Source organism: Dicentrarchus labrax, unplaced genomic scaffold, assembly GCF_905237075.1.
Source record: "Dicentrarchus labrax unplaced genomic scaffold, dlabrax2021, whole genome shotgun sequence".
In the NCBI taxonomy this organism is placed as follows: Eukaryota; Metazoa; Chordata; class Actinopteri; family Moronidae; genus Dicentrarchus; species Dicentrarchus labrax.
Genome location: NW_026136710.1, coordinates 4,335,943 through 4,361,343, shown reverse-complemented (window position 1 = coordinate 4,361,343; position 25,401 = coordinate 4,335,943). Strand labels below are relative to the sequence as shown.

The window sequence follows — 25,401 nt, the reverse complement described above, 5'->3', positions numbered from 1 at the left end:
TTCAGATATCCTCTGGAGGGCTTGTGCCACACATAGTGTAAAGTGATATCTTTACTTTATCCTCCTTTGGATGATAATGCTGTGAAAATAATCCCCCGTCACGTATAAAAACAGATGCTGGTAATAATAAAAAACAATAAAAAAAAAAACCCAAAACCTGGTTACCATTAAGATTGCGTGCAGAAGTTATGTAATTTCCATAAGGTGTTTCATGTTGCGTGCAAGAGTTACATGGGGGAGGGAGCGTCCGCCACTAGCGAGAATCTAATTGGTCGGATTGCGTGACGGAGATGATTGACAGCGACGCGGACCAATGCGCGCGCAAACCCAAGAAGTAGCCGACCAATCCGCGGCCGAGCTGTTTGTCTGGCCCCCCTTTTCGCTGGCCCGCAGAGGCGTCGTTGAAGGGAGCGTTTGTTCTGGACGCGGGGGGGGGGAAACCGTGCCGTTATGTGGACGAAACTGTGTGGTTGTAACATTTTGTACAACTCGGTAAACCTGGATTTAAACGCAAACGGAGGTTTTTCGTTGTTAACCGTGCCGGTACGGGATCTGTTCGGGGTCGCGTTGGCTCGATAATTCCCGCCGCAACTCGGAAGTTTAACGAAGTGGAAGGCTCGTGGGATTCTCGCCTGTGGATGTACGCAGACTCGGTATGTTACTGTCCGAGCAATGCTAACTGCTGATACTTTTAAGAAAGCGTATTGTCAGGTAGTTATATTCTCCTGCTGGTTTAAGTTAAACTTTATGTTACTTTCTTTTTGTTCTGGTCTATACTATACTATACTAATGAGCAGCCAGTAGTCGCTCCTGTGAGCAAACTGATTCTAGTCCTGCTGCCTTCGACATTTTTTTTCACACACTTGTGTTGGACTGTTTTAAAACTTCAGTGTTGTAGTTTTTAAAACCATGCACACTTTTTTTCCCCCCCCAAATGCACAAGTTTGCTGCCAAGCAAGTTTGTGCAAACGCGAACATGCCAGTTAAGTTTTATATTTAGTTATTAAACAGTTAATAGTGTTGTGGATTTTAAGCTGTCACTGGTAAGGATGATGTTAGCAGCCACATATTGGATGAACAACACTAAAGTCACATTAGTGTGCCAGAAAGTCTTAAATTTATCATCAAAAACTGTAAATTCTGCACTTTTGTGACTGTGTAGGTCTGCACAATTAATCTAAATATGAGCAAAATTGCAATATCCAAGCTACAGAAGCTTTTCTTTTTTTCCATTAAGGTAAAATGTGCTGCACTACAGCATTATAATAAAGTACTGTGGTGCTGAAGATATTCCCTGGTCTACAATTATTGTTCTGCACATATAAAACAACATGTTTGTTTGGTGCACAGCCCAAAAACAAACCACATTATCATGATTTTAAGAGCTTTTTTCCCCAGTTAAAATGAAAATTGTGATGCTCATTCCCACATTAATCGTGACTCATATTGAAATATCTCTAAAAATAATGTGTTTGTACCATATTGTGCAGCCCTATCCCAGTTAATAAGAATAAGAGAGAGAAATAGTAGTGCTATAGACTATTAAATGATTAAAATGTTGTTCTTCAAAGCAAATATAATCCTCCACCAACTTAGCATGTGGTATAGAAGAGTTACAAAGGTAGTATGAAGTAATAATATACTTTAAAATAAGTGTCAATCAGTGTTAAATATGTTTTATATGATCTTATTTTGTGAGGTTAGTTCACATCCGAGCGTTGAATGTGATGCACACTGTAATTGTCTTATGCAATGTGTTGCAAATGGCCTCCCTTCTCATCTTACAGGTCTGGATAGCATTCTCAACATCACAGCTGCAGGTCATTTCTTGATGGGTACATACTGTGAGGCAACACACCAAGAGAACTGGAAATCATTCAGTAAAGACAGGAACTGTGAAAGAATGAAGACGAGCTAGATATTTTTTGTCTGTTTAGTTGGACGTAGACGACCTACAACCATTTGAACTAGCAAATGTGTACCTGGACTAAACACACACTAACATAGAAACCTGAAAAGTAACTTTGTTGATTTAAAGATCAACTTCAAAAGAACACCTCGACACACAGCGATCAATATGAGTGCTGAAGGATATCAGTACAGAGCGCTTTATGACTACAAGAAGGAGAGGGAGGAGGACATTGATCTGCATGTGGGGGATATACTGTTGGTAAGCAAAGTAGCTCTGGTGGCTGTCGGGTACACTGATGGGCTGGAACAGAGGCCCAACGAGATTGGCTGGCTGCCAGGCTTCAACGAAACCACTCAGGAAAAAGGGGACTTCCCTGGGACATATGTCGAGTTCATCGGGAAGAAATGGATCTCCCCTCCCACGCCCAAGCCAAGGCCCCTCAGACCTTTACCTGTAGCTCCGGGCGTCTTCAAGGGGGAGACAGACTCCGACTCGGAACAAGGTGAGTTTAACGCCAGACCAACATCGACCAGTTGTGTGGTCTGTAAAACGTCAGCAAATACTCAGACATGTCCACTGCATCCCAAATTATTGTTTTTAAATGTTTAAAATCGTAAAAAAAACAAAGATATTCAGTTTAGTGTCATAGGTGTGTAAGAAAAACAGAAAATATGAACTTTTAGGAAACTTAAAACAGTGAATTTTGCTTAAGAAATTACTTAAAAACAACAGACTTGTTGTAGATTACTTTAACGTAAATCTACAAATTGACAGATATAGAAAAAAAGAATTGGTTATTATTGATCAAGCTCGTATTTTCAAACTTTAAAGATGCAAAGGATTCACCAAGTCCTATCTAAAACCTACAGTAACTAGATGGAATCACAAGTAGCTGCAGCAGTGCTAGAAATTAAGCAGTTACATGTTATTTCCGGTGTACCCAACTACTGTAAACTAGATGCTTAAATTGAATCAATTACGCAACTTCCTCAAGCTAGAAGTATAGAATTTTTGGTCACATGATAACTGTGTGTGTGTCTGTGGCACTGGGTGTAAATCGCCCCCTCTGTCTTTCTCCAGTCGTCCACTGATTAATTAAAACATAAACCCACGGATTTGGATTCAGCGTGATAAAGTGTGAGAAAGATGCTGATACTGCAGTTGCGGTCTTTGGCAACTAGTTGCTCTGGCCCTGTGCTGTACAGCTGCACTGAATTCCCCCCCCCGATGACAATGGTGCTGGCATGCTTCCAGGTTATCGTACACCAGAGCATCTTGTGCCAGCCATATGTTTACCAGTGGATATCATCTGTGTTTCTCCACAAAGCCACATCTTACAGGAATATAATTCCCCCATCAGTGTGGAGAAGGATGATTAGATCTCTCTATATACTGATGATTAAGGCACATTTCTCCTTCTCTGGACGCTCTGGGGAAGCAGCTTGACTAGCTCCTTTGTTCATGATAGGGTTATGACTAACTTAGCAAAATCCCTCCGTGCACAGGACTCTTTTAGATGCATCTTCCGGTTCTTGGTTAAGCTTGGCTCAAAGTCCCTCACTTTGACATACATATACATACAGTGTGTAGATAAAACAACATTAGAGCTATTAGGTTACTTACTTTGGACATGCATGATCAATCTCTGTGGCAGACACAAAGAGATTAAATCTATTTTTATTTTATTTTGAGTAAGATGGCAAACAAGCTAAAAGTTGGACTCTTTAATACAAGTAAGATAACGTATCTAAAAGTGTTTTATTTCAGAAGAAGTCTATGTAATGTACGCTGTTTTTAGCATGTTTCCCATTTCCTTCAAGATGGTTGCTTATAAAAAATGTCCCTTCTGAATCAGTGTTACTGCTCAGGCCACAACTATGAACTACAATTAAAACTTGCATCTTTTTAAAGACACTGTGGCTTCTGTGAATGTCCCCTTAAAGCTTTCTGCTCACCTAAACAGCGGCTGTAGCTGCCAGGTTTCTAGTTTCTGCCCTTTGTGGTACGATTGTGAAATTCTTTGCTGTGGTTTTTTGCAGGGTGAGCGAGGAGCTGTATTGGGGGGGGGGCATGTGTTGAATGGCTGTGTTGTGGTTGAGTGGCAGTGCTGAGCCTGGAGCGAGTGTGAATGTAGCACCGGGAGAAGAAAAGTCTCTGTGTCCTGGTGCTGTGAGAGACCCAGAAAAGAGGGGGGGGAGGGAAGGGGCCCTGAGGTTGTGGGTAAGGGAGAGAGAGCCCCTGTGCTCGCTAAAGGGTTGGTGCAAGGGATAGTGTGCGAAAGGATCAGGACTGGAGCAGAGCCGGGGGCTTGAGGGGCTGAGGCAGGGTACAGGGTACAGGGTGGGGGCCTTGGGAGGGACTCTGCTTGCTCAAGGGGGCTTTGAAGAGGGGCTCCGTGATGGAGGCAGGGCTCTTGTTGCTCCCAGAGTGTTTGTGATTTATTGCCCACCACCAAGGGATCTCACTCCCTTTCCTCCTCCCCCCTCATCCTTTTTTTTTTCTTAATGTTTTGATAGTTCCTACAGTCAGCTCTGGTAGGGGGAGAAGAGGTGGAGAATGGAGGCTTGGAAAGGGGGCCTCTCCTCTCTGAGCCACAGGGGTTTACATGAGTGCAGCAGATGTGGAGAGGGTAAGGGAGAAAGAGAAGAGGGCTAGGCTGGGAAACTGTTCCTCCTCATTCCAGCTCTCAGCCTTTTTTTTTTTTTTTAAACATTAAAGTGTTGCTCCTTTTCTGGGCCTCTCAGTTGAGAGAATATACATGTGTCTGGGCCCGCCAAGCAAAAGGAACTCGAAACTCGAGCAAACGAAAGCCTCACTAACGTCAGCTTAAAGCTCCTTTTTGATTTTCATACAGAAATGCAGAATTGGTTTTAACCTGCGAGTTTCATAATTGTCATACTGATGCAAAACATGCTTCTTTTTTTTTTGTTTGATTAAAGCAACAAGGAAGACTTTTCAAGGTGTGTTTCATCCTCACACACTGTAAATTTTCTCAATTCCTCAAAAAGTTTCTCAGCGTAGTTGATGCACACCATGTGTTGATCAATGAATCATTATCGCGTCACAAAAGCAAGCTACATCCTGCAGTACAATTTCATTATAACCAGCTGTCAATTACCATGTCGGATATTAACATTGCTAAGGTGATGGCTCTATACGGTTAAATGTTTGCTGTTTCGTGTGTGTAATTGCTCTTTATATCCTCCAACAGGCAAGTCTGAGTGAACATTCCTCCAAAAATGTTCGAGATAAGAGTGCGAACAACTGGTTGTTACTCTTGCGTGCTCTCACAAGGTTCGACCTACATGCTCGGTCTTGTTTTAAGGAAATATTTGATGCCATTGGGCATCTCCTTCTTGCACGTCTGAGGCTTATCATTACGCTTTCAGTGTTCATGTAACTAACATTGCATTACATTACTTTAATTTCTCTAAAAAACACTGCTGTTGATAATTTCAAATAATCACAGTATGCATATTGTTTTATGTAAACAAACCTGCCCTTTTCAGCACTAGTAGATACTAAAAATGTCAATGGACTTTGTGCAGTGAACTAACTATAAGGAACATGTGGTTTTTTTTTTTTTTTAAAAAGGCTACTGGAAGGAAGAGAGCAGGCTGTACAAATGAGACAGTTGCAGGGAGAGAGCTCTGCATAGCTGGAGATTGAGATAATGTAGCTCTCCTTCTCCGGGCCTCTTTAGTACTCAGGCTGACATCTGCTGTATTGAACACCCTTTCTGTCACTACTGTCAATTTTTCTACAGACTAGAATTCACTCGTCTCTTAAAATGGGCATGTAGCAAGCTTTACTTTTTGGTTTTCTAGAAAAAGGGGTAATCAGTAAATCCACCCAAGCCGGCGGCGGTAACGAAACCCAGCAGAAGTTTTGATAACATGATAGTTTGCTCTGATGTTCCTCTGTTGGGGGGCTAAAGGCAGCTGGGGCCAGGAATGTGTTGGCGCTTCTTTGGTGGAGGGGTGCGCACAGACTGCATGGTAGACTGATTTGTAGCTTTGTGATGAATCAGTATTGTGCTAAGTGCTGATTGCAGTAACTTGGTGCACAATGCAACTGGACAATAAATGGTTTGCACGCTGAATAGGACCCCAGCGATTGCTGTTTTACACTGTCATTGTTATCGGCGTACATGCCGCTGGCGGGAGGCTAATTTCAAATGTAGGTTTATTTTGACTTGAAATAGTAAATTATTATTAGGTGTAGAAGTTCTACAATGTTAAAAAGCTGCTTAATGTTGGTTTTCTAATGTCGCCGGCATTAATCGGGATTGAGGAGAGTGTCAGCGGTAAATCCTCTGTCTGCGAATGTCAGACTCGAGCTGGATTTAAACATATTTTGGCACGTCATAGTTTCCAACGTCGGACTGCGCCATAGAGGAGTGTTTATTAAATGTCATCCCCATATTTGTTTCCCCAAGGACAGAATTAGAATATGGGTAGTTTCTCATTAGTTTTTCTGTGGTTGACTCTGTGTTAGCAACTTTTCCAGCTAACTCAACCTTCTCTTTATAATCCTAGAAAAAGCTTGTGGAGAGGAATTTCTTTCCTTGATTATAGATGTCGTGTGTTGTGATGTTCTAACTAATGATTATTTTCATTATCAATTAATGTCAGAAAAATGGAAAATGCCTATCAGAATCTCCAGAAACCTCAATGTGTCGTCTTTAAATAGCTTGTTTTTCGTGGAGTAAACCCAAAGATATTTAGTTACAAACACGTGAGGCAAAGAAAATGAGCAAATCCTCACATTTGAGAGAATGGATGCAAAGAATTTGTCCTTTTTTTGCTTGAAGAATAACTTTGATGACTTAACTTGATTATTTTTGACTTCGATAAATCAAATAATTGTCTCAGCTCCACTTACAATTCTTCATCTAACCAGTTCTTTACTAACCCACAAAGAAAAACAAAGTTAGATATTATATTTATATTTAGACCACCTTGTAACCCGGGTTAAAATGTAACTAGCTAACTAACTCAACTTTGGTCTTCCTGTGTAAAAAAAAAAAAAAAAAAAGCAAAATAGTGATACATCCTCAACTGCTGCAATAATGCCCATTTATAAAAATGTGTTGCTATTCAGTGATATGAAAGAAACGAGAAGTAAAGTATTTTTTTTCTTGCATTACTGTATGAATCATATCAGACTTGTATGGAAGTGTGTGGATAACTGTTTCATTACTTGATTGTGTGCAGAGACTGAAGTCTGAATTGGCAAATCTTCTTTACTAGAGTCAGAGCATGTCTGCAAGCAGGATTAAGAAGGAGAGAGAGAGAGAGAGAGAGAGACACAGACAGGAGTGATAGACTTGCATGCAATACGACCGAGGTGAGATTAAAGAGAAGGAAAGCCAAGGGGAACAGAAGAGGCATTTCAAATATGTGATGTATTTGACAGGGAGGGAGACGAGGTGGACTCACAAGTGTATCATGGTACTGTGTGAAGGCCTCGTGCTGTGGAGCTGTGGCGTTACATAATAATTTGAACAAGCTAGATCATAGGCTCTTTTTTTTGTTTTTTTTTAAACTTAATTTCAACCAGGAACTTATTGTCCCAGTAGTTTAGGTCATAATGACGATCAGCGCTATCAAAAAATAGAAGCAATTACTTCACTAAAGAGCCTTCTGGTGCCTCTCAATGTGCATGCACTGGTACAAAAGAGCAGCTACAGCACACCCCTTCAGCACAGAGCTCACATTGCACTTACATCTTTAAACTTTTCTTTTAAATCACTTCTGTTATCATGCTAGAAATACAAGGTGCAAGAGGAAATCTTCCTTTAATACAACCTGCTCACATATAAGCCAATTTTGTTTCTGTTTATTTAGAATACAGCAATTATTTTACAGTTATTATCAGAAATATTAGACCCTGAAAACCTTTTCACATGCTTTATTTATAAGTTTGAAGTGAGTTTGACTTCACATAACGTTGACTTTTGTATGTATGTATGTATGTATGTATGTATGTATATGTCTGTCTCGTTGCAATGTGAGAGATATTTTGCAGGAAAGGAAATATTTTTTTGTGTGGTTTGGGGTTAGAGTGATTATCTTCAGCTGCACAGATCTGACCCTACAAATCAAAACTGAACTGAACATCAGACTTTACTAGAGGACATCTTCATTTACGTTAATGTGGCAAAATGAAGGAAAAAAAGAATAAGGTTGAGAAATGGTTTAATCATCTTTAAATGCTGTAGCTGACACAAAAGTTCAGGCATTACATTTGTTCTCTCTCTCTCTCTCTCTCTCTCTCTCTCTCTCTCTCTCTCTCTCTCTCTAAATTGTCTTCAAGTATTGCTCTGTGTGTGTGTTGGTATGTGGCCTTGTCTACAGTTAATTGCACAGGAGGAAACTGTATTTTTTGTGATTTTGGTTTGCAGTTTATAGGGTTAATTGTCAGGCTGTAGCAACAGGCTCCTCATTGGCTGTTGCTTAGCTTGTGCACTACACCTTCCACCCTGCAGGAGGAGACATTGCCTACCCTTTTTCTTTTACTGACTTTAGCTTCAAGCTGCATCATTCATTGACTTATAATAGCATGTTAAAGCATGTTAGAAAAAAAATCTGTTTTATTCTGTATGTTTGGCATTTTTGAAGGTCTAATTAATGCATTAGGTGACGTTTTATCAGCTGCACTCTTCAGACAATCCACTTTTATACCTTTTTAGTGTTATAATATGTAATGTATTTTGTATTATAAGGCACTTACTGCTCTATAATGTGCTCTCGCGTGCGGTGTGGTGTGATGTGATGTGCTCCCCGTGGGTTATTAATTTTTACTGGCCGTGCCTCAGCTAGACTCTTTTTTCAGACGAGAAGAAACGGTATATAACCTGAAAATGCTGGTTACTTGAGCAGGCCCCTCTAAATTTATCCAAAGTGTGTGCTATCTTTAGTGTGCCCCAGCCCTGTCCTGCCCACAGTCTGCAGTTTGTTCGGTTCAGACATACCGTTTCAGCCTGGAGAGATTGTCCCCCTGCCCCCCCAACACACACACCACAGCAGCACCAGTGGCAGCTGCATTGACTTCCTCGACCTGCGGTTGACTAACTGACTGCTGACTGGCTGAGGCCTTTTGGGATATCACGAGAAGGTCTGCCAAACATGTAGACTTGCAAAGGCACGTCCAAGGGGCCCCTGTCTCCTTGCTCTCCATTCCCAAGTTGCCACAGAAACCAACTTCCATTGAATGTGTGTGTGTGTGTGTGTGTGTGTGTGTGTGTGTGTGTGTGTGTGTGTGTGTGTGTGTGTGTGTGTGTGTGTGTGTGTGTGTGTGTGTGAAGCCCCTCAGCTGTTCTTGAGTAAAGTACATTGTGTTGTTCTTGTTGTAACACTGCAGTCATACAAAGAGGGTTGATTTTTGTGAAGTGTGTTTCTGGCATTGATTACCCTGACTGGTGTCACGATGGTATTGTGATTTTGCAAATGATGCAGATAATAAAATATTGATTACACTTGAGTATTGCAGTATTATGTTTTGTGGTATTGTATCGCTATTGATTTGAGTTTTAACCCCCCGACCGCTAGATAGCAGTGTCGTAAATGTGAACTGAGGGCTGCGATGTTGGGACTGTGGTAGCTTTTTTTTTTTGGTTAGAACGTGCGACCCCATGTACAAAGTCCTCACCATAGTGGCCTGGGTTTGATTCTCTGTCCTCGCTTTACGGTTTCTTTTCAGCTTCTATTATCTAATAAAACAACAGAAAATGCAGATCCCACAGTTATGGTTACATAAAGTATTTCATGGTGTGTTTTTTTTATACTACGACAGTTTTATGACCGAAACAAGATCTCGATTGCTTACAGTATGACAGTATATTGAATCGTAGTCCCTGTATCACCCGATTCTTGCTAATACACAACCCCAGTAGTTGTATACATTTCATGTGCCATTTGTAAACAAGTATGTAAGATATGGATAAATCAGCTATATCTGATTCCTCAGCAGCAATTAAAGCTATCTGTTTTTTTTACCGCCATTATTAAATTGCTCAAATCTAAAGGCTTTTAATTTATGTGTGTTTCCATGGTTATGAGCTGCAGGCCAGCTGGGGGCATGTTGATGGTTTGATCTCATGCCAGGGAATCTCAGACATGATCACTGATAGCGCCAAACATTTCTGTCATATTTTGTCTGCCACCTGATACATTTCCATTGGTGCTGAAACTATCACATCGTCGACAGTTACTGAGAAGCAACTCTATCTCCAGACTGTCCGGTGTCACTCATGGGCCAAACGCATTGATGAGTAAATAAACACAAACCTTTTTGGCAAGTCTTCTTGGTATAGCGGGGTTTATCAAGGTAGCTACTGGAAAGAAATTCAAGGCAGATGTGTTTTTAAAAGCTTTAACATATAAACATTTAACCCATCTTTTCTAAAGACATGTCAGAAATAATATCTTTAATAAAAACTAGTCTACGCCGGGTAATTCTCGTAGATGTGAACAGTAGGGGTTTAGGGTGGATGTGTTTTAAATTTAACTCCCAGGTTGTGATTTGAGTTTCTCAGAAAAAGGTTGGCTGTAGAATGGCAGCCGTGTTGTATATCTTGTCTGGGAGAAAGGTTACACTTCCAAGGTGTGCGATGGCAGCACTGCGTGTCTCCAATCTCTATTTAGGGAAACTCTGGTGTTCCATCTCAGAGTTCACTGCTTCTGAGAAAACCCCCCTCCCACTTTGCAGTTCCAATAATGTCTTCCAGATGACCAGTGTCCTACATGGAGTTTCGTGTGTTCTGTGGTTAAGCCAGTTCCTTCACACGCAACATGCCAGCCTGTGTGAGTGTGTGTGCTCTGCTAGCCAAAGAGGATGTGGATTTGGATGAAGTGGTTCATTATTTGCCTGATTAAAAGCTCTTTAGTAGAAGGAGGGTAGTTCATTGGTAATGAGTAGCGTGCATGCATCAATGGGGGAGCAGTAGATGCCCGCTTTAATGCCAGATTTAAAAAAAACTGTAATAATTTTTAAGGGTAGAAAGAAAGAAAAATATGGTCGCTTAGAAAGGCATCCATTCATGGTTTTCTCAGCATTTTTGAAACTGCAGACTCGCTCGTTGGAACAGTCGAGCCTTTCAGAAAAAGCGCTTTTTTTTTCAAAATACGCCTTCGCAAATCCAAACAAAATCCTCGCCAACCCCTTCGTCCTTTCATGTCCGCACCTGGATGCGAACTTCTAAAGGAAAGGAAAAAAGTCAGACCTGGCTTACCTCATATCACAGGGTATTTGCTTTAGTTCTTCGGTCCACCAAAACCCCAACTTCAGAGCTCAGCACCTTCAAGTCTGTTGTAAATACTCACCTTTTTACTTTTGATGGCAACCCTTTGGTCTCGTACCTGCTTCTTCTTTTGAAGTTCTGAGGTGGCTTGTAAGTGAGTGCTTCAAGTGAATTGCAGCCATTTAAATGTCACATTGAACGTCTGATGACTAGTAGACCATTTAATTTCCGTAATTTACTTGCTATTTTTTGGCCACATTTCTGGAGAATTTGCTGACATGACTTGGAATATACCTAAATTGTGTACAAAATAAACCCTTTTCATTGTCACCAGAAGAAAATGGACATAATCCTCTGAAATCCCCTTTACGAGCTGTTGTGTTATCAAAACAGCCAGAAGGATGAGACAATATATTCTCTGTCAAGACTGACATTCAGACAAAAGCACTTCTGTACTTTCACTCTACGGAAGATGCAGAGAAAAGATATGGTGTAAAGAAAAATAGTTCTTGGAGACAGAATCAGTATTTCCTCCTTGCGTCGCTTGCATTTCTGTTGGGGGCAGTAAAGAGGAATTTAGTTTATCCTCTCATCGGTATTCTTAGTCATTCATCCAACGAATGCTTTGAAGTTTACTGTGAACATCATACCGCTTTGTAGTGGAAGCTGCCTGTTAGAACCTTTTAAAACAAATTAGTTGATCAAAATAAGGATAATTGGCAATGATGAGAAATAATTCAAGCCATTTTTAAAGAAGTAGTACAAAATATTGCGTCGTTCCAGCTTGTCAATGGTTAAGGCTTGCTTCTTTTGTTTGTCTTGTGATAATTAACTGGGTATCTTTTTAGGTTGGTTAGCAAAGACAAACACTGTGAGCTTTAGGAAACTGATATTTTCTAATTTACACCAAAAAAGTCCAGTTAGTTGAAGTTGACTTTTTTTGTTTTTTTGGACAGAATTGATATTGATCGTGCCGACATGCAACCAATACTGATATTCTTTCACATCCTTTTTCCAGTGTGGATGCAAAAATGGTCTTAAATTGCAGTCCTAGGGGTCTTTTAAAAGGTCTTAAACATTAATTTTTAAGTTTGTTTTAAATGTACTACTACTACTTATGATTGCGTTATTTGGTGGCAGATAAATTGTGTTAACATGTGTAGCATGTGTGTTGTTTCATGGTTTAATAGAGGGTAAGATTAGTAACTTATTCATCATGTGTCAGAAAAAGCATCACAAGACAAAGCATTGACCCAGTGGAGCATTAGTAGGGAGCAAGTTTTACTCTTTATTTAAATTTAAAAATCACCCCGGTTGACAATCTGTTCTTGTCTCTTCCAGGCTTCAGTCTGCTGGACTTGACGGAGCAGTTTTCCCTTCCAGACACCACTCCACCAGTGCTGGCCAGACTGCTGGAGGCTATTGAGAGGAAAGGTGAGCTTTAACAGAGCGAGCTCATCTTGACGCACACTTGAGTTTTCAATATGACTGTCCACATTTGGCTGTGACCTTTTACACACATGAACTGAATGGTATTTGTTATGGTTTTGCAGGTCTGGACAACCCCACTTTATATCGAACGTTTACTGCAGGTGGTGGACTCGAAGTCAGACAGTATTTTGATTGTGGTAAGTAGGTTTTTTTCACCACTTTATATGACGCTTGTGTGTTTCTAATAGTTGAATGAGGGAGGCAAATTAAGAACCGAGGAAGTCTTAAATAGAGAAAAAAAAAACCTCTGACGTTGGTTGTGATGATGAGGTACATGTGTGAGGTGATTTGCATGTGTACACTTTGTGAAGAAGAAGAACAGAAAGGCCTGTGGTTTTGTGACTGCAATACTGTGTGATATACATTTTGCAGATTGTGCATGCGCCTCTAATTAAAGATTTCACTGTGGGAGGAAGGAGTTATTTTTTTTTTTTTGTATTTAAGCCCTGTGTCTTCCTTGCACTTTCAGATCCCGCCACAGCAGACCTGGATCTGTTTGAGCTTCCGATCCTGTGTGACGGTCTGCGCAGGTACCTGCAGGATCTCCCCCAGCCAATCATCCCCACAGCAATATATCCTCAGATGGTTCACACCGCCAAAGGTGAGAGCGCACGTACCCCCCGCGCGTGTACTGTTCATTTGCACAGTTAGTCCAAAGCAGAAGCTCTGACGTAATGCAAACTCCGATTGAACATTCAGTACTTTGAACACAAAACCACAACACGTTGTCAAGTACCCTTTGCCCCACAAAGAACACACTTGTATTTTGAGTTTTTTTTTTTTTTTTTAAGTTTTTATGTGCATTTTCTTACACTACCCATAAAGCATACAATTGGTGTATTTTCTCACATTCTAGTCAACTGTCTGTCTTCCCTGTCTGTCTTTCTCTCTCTCTCTCGGTTGCAAGCGCAGACAGAATTCTCTCACCACACACTGTTCTGTAGCGCTGCATTCTCTTGCTGTCACAAGGCCAGAAACAGGATATCTGTGGTTAATAGGAACTAAAACAAGCCTGAAAGTTTATCTCTAGCATCTCTGAGCAGCCAATCACCTGCCAGTGTACCTTACGCTCATTGTCAACCACAATCTCTCTGTGGTTTCAAAACCTAACTGCAGATGACGCCTTTTTTCCATCTCATTGTTTTAAAGAAACATCTTTCATTTCATGCTGCTCTCGAGCTGAGGAAGGATTCATTTTTCACATCGGTCTCGCTGACCTTTCTGCTCGTTTTTCTTCCGTTTTCTACAGAGGTGGCGAATCCTGAGGAATGTGCCCAGCTGCTACGTTGCATCGCCAGCACCCCGAGCCTTCCCCCCCAATACTGGCTAACTCTCCACTGTCTGCTAAGGCATTTCGCTAGAGTGTGCCAAAACTGCTCCAAGAACCTGCTCAGCGCCAGAGCCCTGGGCGAGATCTTCAGCCCTGTGTTTTTCAGACAACAGGCCACCAGGTGGGTGTCAGAGCAGCCGGATCATGCCTCGCTTCTGCATACTCTTGTCAAAGATAGACACTCGGGCAACAGACAGACAAGTGTGCAGGCTCAGTCATGCAACACGGAGGCTCTCAAACACACTTGCAGACACATTCAGGCAAGCCCACACACACACACACACAATCACACACTGTCAGAGCTCAGTCTGTCAGGCACTCATGGGTTTCAGCTGTACTCTGATATAGGTTGGAGCTTTTCTACTTACCAGCTGTGCAATTAAAGTAGCTAAGCCTGAATTACCATCAGATTGAAACCAGCACAGAGCAACCAGAGCAGCAGAGACTGGTCACCTGGGCTATAAAACACAGACTTTATTTAACTTGCTGCTTTCGTTTTTCTCCCCCCTCCACAGTTGCGAACCCAGCTTGGATGCTCACATCAAGATCATCGAGGTTCTGGTGACCAGTGAATGGAGTGAAAGTCAGGCAGCTCCAGGTAGTTAACTAATTTTTTTCCCATCATCCACAAAGCTTTTAAATGCAGTTTTTTTTATTGGTGCTCACAACAGTCCAGAATGGTAGGATATTATTTTTAGCATTGCATTGCTGCTGTTTTGTGCAGCATTTGTTGCTGGTTGCAGAACATTGATGTCTGCTGGTTGTGCAGGACATGAACTGAACCCCCCGGGACCCGAGCTATTAATAGCTTGAAGAAAGGTGTTGAGACTTGCAACTGCTGCAGTTGTGAAGGGGGCTATAGGGTAAACTGGAGGTAAATACCAACATGGCTAAAGCAAGTTAAGAGTATTTAATCGTGCAGTGGTCAAGTGGTTTAACTGTAACACAGTTTCTGATTATCTTTGTTATACAACAGTGAAACAGGCACAGTTTGATTGAGATCTGCAGCTGCAGAGGATGTCAGTCCTGCAGAAGATTCTCAGAGATTAATATTTACATTCCCTTTTTACAGTTAATAAAATGGTACAAATTAGTGTTGATTTTTGCGACGGCATTGCTTTTTAATTTAGCTGAGAGCACGGTTTTCTGAAACCGAGCATGATGAATATGATTACTAGTGAGTTTCCATTTATTATTGTGTAGGCTTGAAGGCAAGAAAATTGATAAAATCTTGTTTGACATTCAGGTTTTCTACTCAGGAGTGAAATGTTTCTTCACATGTGATATCATTAGTGGGTTATATGTCGAACAGAAGTTAGTTTTCATGGCCCCGGTACTGGTGGTGGTCTGCATAGTCTGGTGGTGTGTGAGTGCAGTGCATTGCGTGGCAGTTATGTTTTTACAGTGCTAGTTAAAAGCACTGTCGTTGGCTGGCCCAGAGGCCCTTGGACTGGCTGTGGCTGTTTAAACATTTTATTACCTGTTAGGGCTATTTATAACGTTCCTGTGCATGGGCCACTCTCAGCTGTCAGTAATTTGCACCTGCGGGAGCACTTTGGCAGTGGGGATGGATGGATGGATGGATGGATGGATGGATGGATGGACTGAAGGGCGGGGGAAAGACACAAACTCCTGAAACACTTTTTAGTTCTTTTTTTTTTACAAACACACACACACACACACACACACACACACACACACACATAAACACATGACCCAGTCAAACATACAGCAAAGTTCAGGTGTGTCAAACTGGTTTCAGTCACCTGTTATCCATAAGAGAGAAGAATAGCAAACTTTGTAAACATAAATGTACACAATGTACAATATGTTTCTGTGAATGACTCGAGTGTGAGTGTGAGTGTGAGTGTGTGTGTGTGTGTGTGTGTGTGTGTGTGTGTGTGTGTGCGCGTGCGTGCGCGCGCGTCCTCCCAGTTACTGCGTGCCTATTTTAAGTAAGCGACAAAAGGCCCACTTAGATTTGGTTGGCTGGAAAGTCGGCCTGCTCCACAGAGCACTTCTTGTTAACTGAGGGCTGCTTCCAGTTTCTAGGGCCACTCTCTCTCTCCCCTCCCTCCCCTTCGTCCTCCGTCTCTCTGCCTGGATCTCCACATGTCCTCCCTGCCTCAAAGTGCCCAGCTCAGCAAATATTTGAAACTTTGCAAGTTAATCATAAGACTGAACACCCTCCCCGCCTTCTCCTTTACAAACAGAGAGAGAGAGAGAGAGAGAGAGAGAGAGAGAGAGAGAGAGAAGAGAAGAGCACGAGTGGCTGCTTTCAGAACAGGCAGCACTGACACCAGAGCAGCTACCGCTAATCATTAACTACCTGCCTCCACACAAGCAGGCCGCAGAGAGAGAGAGAGAGAGACAAAGAGGGAGGGACGGAGAAAGAGAGAGAGAAAGAGAGAGGGAGGGAGACTTTACCACGCGCACAGCAGGAACTGAACAGTCAGTCAGCTAGACAGTCGCATGTTGCACCTGCCTCACGTCGAGCGGATTACCTGGATTTCATTAAGAAGCACATAAAACCGTAACCTTTTTTTTAAGAATTAAAAAAGAAAGAAAGAAAGAACGAAAGAAAGAAAGAAAGAAAGAAAGAAAGCCACATCCAGCTTCTCAGCCACCTAAACTATGAAATGGAGTTTTACTGGAGGACTTGAAAGTAACTTTGTTGGATTTAATTTACCTTTTGGGAATAAAAGAGAAGCCACAAAGAAGAGTTTGTTGACTCACCAAAACATGCACAACTTGCAACGTAAGTTTGATGTTCTGCAGCTTGTTTTTTTTTTTTTTTTTTAATTGTCACAAAAAAGTGGAACAGTGTGTTTGTACTACTGCTGCTGCCTTCAGGCTACAACGAAAAGGGTTGCTTGGGTAGAATGAGACACAAATACCACAGCTTAAGAAAAGATCACAACGAGAACAATTTTTGTTGTCAGCTGTCAGTGAGCGGTCCTGCTCGCGGCGGCTGCTGTAAAGTTATGAAAGATTCTTACAGACTGCACATATATATATTTATGTTCTTTGCTCTGAGGCAAGCTGGTGAATCTTAGTGAAGATTTGGACTATTCTAAGAGGCCTTTAACATCTCCAACAAATCACACAGTGTGTGTGGCCACAGTCGAACAGGACATGTTTATATTAAATCAAGGTTTTAAAACCCTACAGATAATGATTTTTATATACTATGACCACAACTCTTAAAGCCACAGACTTGTTCATTTAGGTCACAGGCTCTGACATGATTTATTTTTTTTCCAGCACACTGATTTATAGTTTGTAGTGATGTAAGTGAGTTCCTCAGTTTGAACCTAGAAGGACGAAGTCTGCCTCCCACTCGAAACCCTTATACTTTACCGAGAACAAGGTCTATTTTAATTTCACTCAGGAAATCAAGGAAGCTATCTCTGTCATGCCGAGTGTCACGCTGTGGGATTAAAGGCGTATTTTGGAGCTCTAGGTGCCGCTGACCGGGCCAGGCATTATAATTTAGCTGCGTACGTGCTGCTGCAGCAGAGCTGGCTTTGTCTGAGTGCCAGAAGTGGGCCGGACTAAACCTCCGCACGACGCACGCAGGGAGGAGGGGTTGAGCAACCTGCAGGAGAGCGAGCGGCTGAGCTCAGCACAGAGAGAGGAGAGAGAGAGAGAGGAAGAGAGGATAACAGAGGGAAAGCATGGAAACAGGCTGCAGGTCCTTTTTTTTCTCCCCTCTGCTAGTGGAGAGATGCTGCACATTTGTGTTTAAGAGGGATGCACGCTAACGCCGGATGCTGCAGAGAGAATAATGAGTCATTTCAGTTTTAGCTGCGCTGTTGTAAAGATTTGAAGCAGGGAGGTAAAAGGTAGTGGGCTTTCAGAATGACCTCATCGCTCTCAGGAAATGAAAGATGCAGGAGTGGTTGGTGACAGACCCCCCCGCGTGATTGGCTGTGGTAAGTGATGTAACACGTTACTGAGCAGGCTGCCCTTAATGGATTTTTTCAAAGGGATGTTTAGGTTAGATTAAAAAAACAGCTTATTGTGCATGTTTAGTTAGTTATTTAGTTGCAGTTAGTCAGATAATGCAAGCTGTCTTTTGGTAGGAATGAGTCTAGAGGCTGTTGCTAAGCAGTTTAGACTGGATTGTGGCTGTAAGAATTAGAAATTTCTAGAAATCTGGAGTTGAAATCTGATGAGATAGGAAGGCTTTTGTACCGAGAAGTGCAGCAGGAAATCGTGAGCTGTGGTTAAACTGGTAGGCAGCGCTTTGCACAGATTGGAAACCTCTGCGTTTTCTGCCATGTCACAACTGTAGTTGTCTGGCAACCGGGAGCCAGTGGCGGCGGTCTCCATGGAGGTGCAAGGTCCGGTGTAGCAGAAAGGCTGTTAATGCAGAGGGAGTGAACAAAGGCAGTGCAGATTTGTGGGTTAAAAATAGCCTTCAGCTAGAGTCAGCGTGTGAGCAGCCAGTGCACATTTAAGATGTTTTAGCTCCACAGCAGCAGTTAAAATGCTCTTCATCACTTGTTTATCACATGAAAATCACCGCAGACGCAATGCAAATCTGACATTTAGTGTTTCCTTAAAGCTGCAAAAGGAGATTTAATGGTCAGATGATTATGTGTCTTTTAAAAGCTGGATTTAATTGCTCAAGGGGGAATCTGGGTATTTGCATTTATAGTGTGCTACATGTATTTTTAACCTTTTGTTTTCCTGCTTTGATTTTGAAAGAAATCACACTCCTGGTGGCGTAACAGTGGTCATGATGGGAATCTTCTTTTTTTTTTTCTGTCTGAAAAATAAAGGCTGCACTGTTGTATCTGCAGCCAGGAATATTTATAGATATCTCCCTTTTCTTGAATGAAATTCATTCTCCCTGAGTCATGCTTCATTTCCCCTCCCACTGCCTCGCTGTTACCGCCTCTCTGTCGGAGAGGGGCAGCATTTTTCCAGCCTCATTTAATCAATGGGGGGGAGGAGTGACTCACAGAGGGAGGGAGGGGGTGTGTGTGTGTGTGTGTGTGTGTGTGTGTGTGTGTGTGTGTGTGTGGAGATGTCCAGCATCTGCAACAACAGTGTTGCTCAAATGTTGGTATTCAGTTGTATTTTCTGCAGCTTTTAAAGAAGAAAATCAGCAATTTCATCAAAAAGCTGAGAACTTAAACATGAGTTGGATCCAATTCAAATTCTGTATTCGCTCCTTGTTCCCACAGCTCTACCTCCAAAGCCACCGAAGCCCACATCTGTGACTAACAACGGTATGAACAACAACATGGCTCTACAAGACGCCGAATGGTACTGGGGAGACATCTCAAGGGAGGAGGTCAATGAGAAACTGAGGGACACTGCGGATGGTACGTTTTTGGTGCGAGACGCCTCTACGAAAATGCACGGAGACTACACTCTGACTCTGAGGTGAGCTCCTTTCTCCTTCCTGTTTAAAATCCTCTTATTGACCATCTTTTTATTTATTTTTTTAGCAGTAAGTTTAACCGGTTTTGTTGCTTTTTTGTGTGTGTTTTTTGTCTACAGGAAAGGAGGTAACAACAAGCTCATTAAGATATTCCATCGGGATGGGAAGTACGGCTTCTCGGACCCACTGACCTTCAGCTCCGTCGTCGAGCTCATCAACCACTATCGCAACGAGTCACTGGCGCAGTACAACCCCAAGCTAGACGTCAAGCTGCTGTATCCGGTCTCCAAACACCAGCAGGTGAGACATCAACTCGGTCTAGACCAGCACGCTTACGTTACGACGCTTACGTTCAAGCGACTCACTGTCTCGGCCTGTGAATCTTTTCTCAGGATCAGGTGGTGAAAGAAGACAACATTGACGCTGTGGGGAGGAAGCTCTGCGAGTACCACCAGCAGTACCAGGAGAAGAACAAAGAGTACGACCGCCTGTACGAAGAATACACCAGAACGTCACAAGTGAGTACCGATCAGAGTCGACCCGCCGCCGATCGAGAATTTAACTGCAATATTTGTACGACGTACGCTAAAACTGTGCCTCTGCTTACAGGAAATCCAAATGAAAAGGACGGCCATCGAGGCTTTTAATGAAACCATAAAGATATTTGAGGAGCAATGCCAAACGCAAGAGCGGTACAGCAAGGAGTATATCGAGAAATTCAGGAGAGAAGGCAACGACAAGGAGATCCAGAGGTGAGAATACGCCACATTTGACAATGTTAGTGTAAAAGAAACGACCGTAGCAGAGAGTAAAAGTCAAATTATGTTCAAAACTCACAGTTCACTGTTGTTTTCAGGATCATGGGCAACTATGAGAAATTAAAGTCCCGGATTAGTGAAATCATCGACAGCAAGCGGCGGCTGGAGGAAGATCTGAAGAAACAGGCGGCAGACTACAGAGAGATTGACAAGAGGATGAACAGCATCAAACCAGACCTCATCCAGCTCCGCAAGACCAGAGACCAGTATCTCATGTAAGTACAGGACTCTTCTGAAGCTTCTCTCCGGAGAGAAAATCAAAAATGGGTCTGCCCTGGTTTCTAATATCCTCGTGCTGTCTCTCTCTCGTTAGGTGGTTGACCCAGAAGGGAGTCAGACAGAAGAAACTCAACGAGTGGCTCGGAATCAAGAACGAGAACACAGAAGAGTGAGTGTCCATTTTTAATTCCAACAAATGAACCAAAAACGAGTGTAAATACCTCTCACGTCTCACATTAACTCGCTTTGTTCCCTCCAGTCAATATTCTATGGTGGAGGACGACGAAGACCTTCCTCATCACGACGAGCGGTCCTGGAAACTGGGCAACATCAACCGACTACAGGCGGAGGCTCTCCTCCAAGGAAAGAGAGACGGAACATTCCTGGTTCGAGACAGCAGCAAAGCGGGATGCTACGCCTGCAGCGTTGTGTACGTATTTTACCTGGTTTTCTTAAAACGGCTGCTCAGAGTCGTCAGGTGCACATATGAATATCGAAACAGCTGTAATCATTTCACCCGTTCGTACTGGACATTAAGAGATGTCGTCTTATTTTTGTCTTTTTGCTAATATAAGCAAAAATACATATAGTTTATCTGCTGCTAAATGAGACTTCAGCAGTCTTTGAGTCTGGTAAATCAAGCGGATATCCTCCTAATTGAATCGGTTTATGTGTCTAACAGCCTGCTGAAGCCTTTAGTCTCAGATTAGCACAAAACGACACTGAAAGTGCATTAGAAACTCATTTTGTACTAAAAAGAGGAGTGAAACCTGCGTCTGGCTATTTTAAACTAGCGAGTGGTTGTTGCTCTATAAAGAATGAAGTGGTTAGAAAGGACACTTTTATAGCCTGCAGACACAGAACAAACTGTGACCGTTGTCCTCCTCCTCTTCCTCTCTTTGCAGCGTGGACGGCGAGGTGAAGCACTGCGTCATCAACAAGACCCCCTCAGGTTATGGCTTCGCCGAGCCGTACAACCTGTACAGCTCACTAAAAGAACTCGTACTTCACTACCAGCACACGTCTTTGGTCCAGCACAATGACTCTCTGAATGTGACGCTAGCGTACCCGGTCTATGCCCAGCAGAGACGGTGAGGACCCCCCACCCGGATGTTATCCACACATGGACACGAGAGAAAAAGGCCTCATTGGGAGTTGGAGACTCTGTTTGCCTAACTCAGACTTGAAAATCGGAGGACAAAGACGCAATAAAGCCTGAAACATTTCAGTGACTTTGCCTGACCCACGAGCCTGAGGCGAGTCTGAATGTAGATTTCTTTCTTTTTGCTTCGTGCGGGAGCACAGAATCAAGCGGGAAACTGCTGAACTTCTCCCCCAGCAGAGGACATTTTGAGGCCTTTTCCTTAATGGTGCTTGTTCTTTTTCAAAGCTTTACCAGCCGGGAATGTCTAATCGCAGCAGATAAACTCTTCAAATGGAAACTGTACCCACCGGCCACAACTTTGTTTTTCCACTTTTTTTTTTTTTTTTCTTCCTTTCACGTCATCTATGTGTGTTTGTGTGTGTGTTTCTGCACAAGTGTTTCTGTGTATGTATGTTAGTGAGTGTGTGATTGTCCATGTGACCAAAACTCATAGAATCAGGAAACTGTGTGAAACGTCGGGCGGGCGGGAGAGGGGGGGGAGGTAAAGCTGTGTAACACATTTGCTTGTGTTAACTGTTCAGTAGCGGACCGTCGGTCGGCTGATAAATGTAGCAAAATGGCACTTTTTAAACAAAGTTTAATTTTCTTTTTTTTGTTTTGAAAAAAGACTCCTATGGACTTTTATCAGAAGAGCAGTAAAGGACGAAAGACGTCGGCGTCCTGCCTTCTTACTGTCGAGCATTATAGCGCAGAAGTAAACTTGATCTTTTACTGTGGGGCAGGTGAAACTATGAATGGACTATTTCATGTACATATGTGAAAAAATGTGCAAAAGTCATGAATCAAAAGTGCACCATACCAAAAAGGATCAGTTCCTTGTTTTAGTTATATTTCTGATCTGCTATGCAATTCTTTCTCTCCATTACTTCTTCAGAATTGTTTGTTTTTATTCTGTTGCAACCCACGATATAAGCTTTTGTTTTTATTGCTTGAAAAGTATCTTTTCCTGTGTAAAATATCCACGAGGATATTTTGTGTCAAAATGCAAAGATACAGTAAAGAAAAAAACTGCTTATGATTTAAAAAAAAAAAAAAAGATTATAATAATAGCAACATACACTTTATTATAAATTACTTTAACGACTGGTATAAAGATGGAAAAGATGAGTATTTTATTAGTCTTTTTGTTTTGTTTTTGCTTCAAACTAATGTTCTTCTCAGGCAGAGCCTTTCTGAGTATTTGAGCTGCTTCAGTCACAAGTACTATTTCTTACAGAGTTAAGCCTACATGCAGTTTCGAGCACTCAGAGAATGGGATGATGGGATTGTACAAACCCCTTATCGAACCATCACCATGGATTAAAAAAAAAAACCAACAGTATAGATTTATTTTGTTATAAAATTATATATATATGTTCCCACATGAGAATATATTAAAAAAAAGAAAAAGCAGACTGGTGTTTTCAACCGATGGATATTGTTATTAAAAAGATCAATATACATTGTCCATGTAGTATTTTTCTGTATCAGAAAATCACTGTGTTTACATAGGTGGATCAGCTCATTTCAGATCTGTCTGTAATTTCATATTTCACAAAAAAGGACAACGTGCCAGTTGAATCCTTCACAGAAATATTTAGCCACAGCTCAGAATACGTTTTATTCTTTTTTCCCCCCTTCATCTTTATTCTAACTTCTACAAGTCCACGATTTAAAAAAAGAGCGATTGGTACACGTTGTAAACCCAGTGGACCGGTACAAACTATCGGTAAGACGCTCCTAAAATGCGTCGAGCCGCTACCGAATTTGTCCGCCTCGTTAACCGATTAATACATTTTAGATCACTCAAATGATGAATGAAAAAAATAAATGTCTGCATTTAATAACAATAAATGTATTTTACAATCCTAGATCTACCTGCCGTTAAATTCTTTTTAGATGTGGTACTTTTATTCCAGCCCCCACCCCCCAAAACAAAATGTACTCAAGGTCAGCACGGCTGTCAAGTTATATATATATATTATATATCTTTGTGTAACAAATTAGTTGTAACAAAAAAAAAGACGTTAACCCATTTTGATTATTGCATTTTTGTCAAATTTGACTCTTAATTCTCTCGATTTTTGGCACAAATGTGTGTAACGACAACTTAAAAGCCTCCACTTGTGTCACTTCCTGTCAAAAGAATAAAACAATGCATTTATCATCTGTTTTTTGAGAGAAAATGCAAAAAAAGAGAGAATTTTTAAGCATTTTCTTGTTTTATTCTCAGCCCCGAACTTTAAGGCAGAACTGTTTCACAGCTTAAAGAAGCTACTGTTCACACACACGTGTAAAAATGTTTTATTTTTAGATGTATTTGACCAGATTACTCATGCAGGATTTAAATTTATTAGCATATTGATAGTAAACTGTCATTTATTCTAGGTTTTTATTGGTTCTTCAGCCGTTAACAGATGTTATTAGATCTGTCGTATCTGACGTTTGTTTCTACTAGAAGTCTGATTATTATTTACCTCCCCAACAGCTGCTGGCATGAACTTTTTTTGTTTCTTATTGTCAATTTTTTCTCGGACAACATGCACCATTATTTTCTTTGCCCCCAGTTCTGGGTTGTATGATTATTTTAGGTGTCTCTCTTTTTTATTTTATTTGAAACTCATCTTTTTGTGGGTGTCCCCTGACATGATGATTGGATTGAGATTTACCAGTGTTTCCCCAGTTTTGCTTCAAATCTGTATTGGGCTTTGTTAAAAAGGAAATAAAACACTTCTTTTTAAGAAATAAAGTCTTGTTTTAGTCTTTATTATTAAAGAAAATGTGATGTGTAGTCGATTTTTAGACGCGCAATTGCCAGACTATTTTATATTTTGACATTCATGTTCCCGCCAGTTGATGAAATCTAATGATTTTAGTCAAAAAAATAAGTTTTAAATGCCTAAAAGTGACGTGTTCATATTGATTGTTTAATTCAACAAATGGTCTTAAACCCCAAAAACTAAGAATTATTGTCAATTATTCTTTCAATCAAGCGATTTTTAGTCTATTAAAAGGAAAAAATAGCAACTTCCCAGAGACCTGTGACGTCTTCTATAGACCTTTTTCACAGCAGCTATTTTGACATGAAATAGTAGGGTAAACATTGACTCTAATTAAGGCTCTGTTCCATTTAGTGCAGCAGAGCCTTTTTCAGTGAGCCAACAAGCACAATGGCAGCAGCTCCAAATCTGTTCGACCTGAATGGAACGGGACCTTAATTAGTGTCATTGCCTGTGTTTACCCAACTAACTATTTCATGTGAAAATGGCGGCTGTGAGAAAGGTCTGTTTGCCCGACCAACAGTCCAAAAGTCAAAGATATGAAGTTTATGGTCATATATGAGAGAAAAACATCAAATCTGAGAAGCTGGAAAATGTGTTTGAAAACTTTTATTACCAAAATAGTTGCTGATTAATTTCGAGTAATCAATCGATCACTGGGTAAAGCAGCACTGTGCCTTAATACGCTGGCCTTAAACCTATAAAACTACAAAAACCAGCAGCTCTTAGATCAGTTTGACGTCTGCTACCAGCATACTGGAGTTTCACAGATATTCACCGGCGTTCGCTGGGTTGCGAAACGTCTTTTGATGTTTGAAAGGAACAAACTCAAGAGGACGTGACTTTCATACCAGATGTGCAACCAAACTAGAACACAATGTGAGCTTGAAAATGTTTCACCAGATTTAATCCGCTGCAGTTCCTCTGGTGTTCGACTGCAGTGGAAAGTTAACACATGCTTTTATTTAATCGGCTAGAGATACGATCAATAAGCTCCTGGTAATGTTCTGTGCGTACATTGTGAGGGATTAAACTACTAATAATTATATAAATGAGCTAAATATGAGC

The 25,401-nt window shown here is 41.4% G+C and overlaps 1 protein-coding gene across 3 annotated transcripts; it reads left to right on the top strand.

Annotated features, from left to right (window-relative positions):
• Nucleotides 1–404: 404 nt before the first annotated feature.
• Nucleotides 405–24,302, top strand: pik3r1 (phosphoinositide-3-kinase, regulatory subunit 1 (alpha)). 3 transcript variants are annotated; one of them, XM_051413579.1, is made up of 15 exons: nt 405–653; nt 1,788–2,414; nt 12,498–12,590; nt 12,710–12,784; nt 13,117–13,248; nt 13,897–14,098; nt 14,493–14,575; nt 19,173–19,374; nt 19,492–19,672; nt 19,765–19,890; nt 19,982–20,124; nt 20,229–20,405; nt 20,504–20,578; nt 20,669–20,839; nt 21,315–24,302. In XM_051413579.1, exons 2-15 carry the CDS (start codon nt 2,078–2,080, stop codon nt 21,502–21,504), a joined length of 2,187 nt encoding a protein of 728 aa, XP_051269539.1. In that variant the 5' UTR covers nt 405–653; nt 1,788–2,077; the 3' UTR covers nt 21,505–24,302. The 3 variants fall into 3 exon arrangements, with proteins under 3 accessions (XP_051269539.1, XP_051269540.1, XP_051269541.1); XM_051413580.1 differs by lacking the exons at nt 405–653; nt 1,788–2,414; nt 12,498–12,590; ... (2 more) ...; nt 13,897–14,098; nt 14,493–14,575 and adding an exon at nt 16,292–16,735; XM_051413581.1 differs by lacking the exons at nt 405–653; nt 1,788–2,414; nt 12,498–12,590; ... (2 more) ...; nt 13,897–14,098; nt 14,493–14,575 and adding an exon at nt 17,630–17,912.
• The last annotated feature ends 1,099 nt before the right edge of the window (nt 24,303–25,401 follow it).

Bases quoted from the DNA above. Each gene is read 5' to 3' on its own strand.
- pik3r1 (XM_051413579.1), top strand. From the start codon at position 2,078: ATGAGTGCTGAAGGATATCAGTACAGAGCGCTTTATGACTACAAGAAG. The intron at 12,785-13,116 runs GTAAGTAGGTTT...TTGCACTTTCAG, and splicing joins CAGACAGTATTTTGATTGTG to ATCCCGCCACAGCAGACCTG. The intron at 20,840-21,314 runs GTACGTATTTTA...CTCTCTTTGCAG, and splicing joins TGCTACGCCTGCAGCGTTGT to CGTGGACGGCGAGGTGAAGC.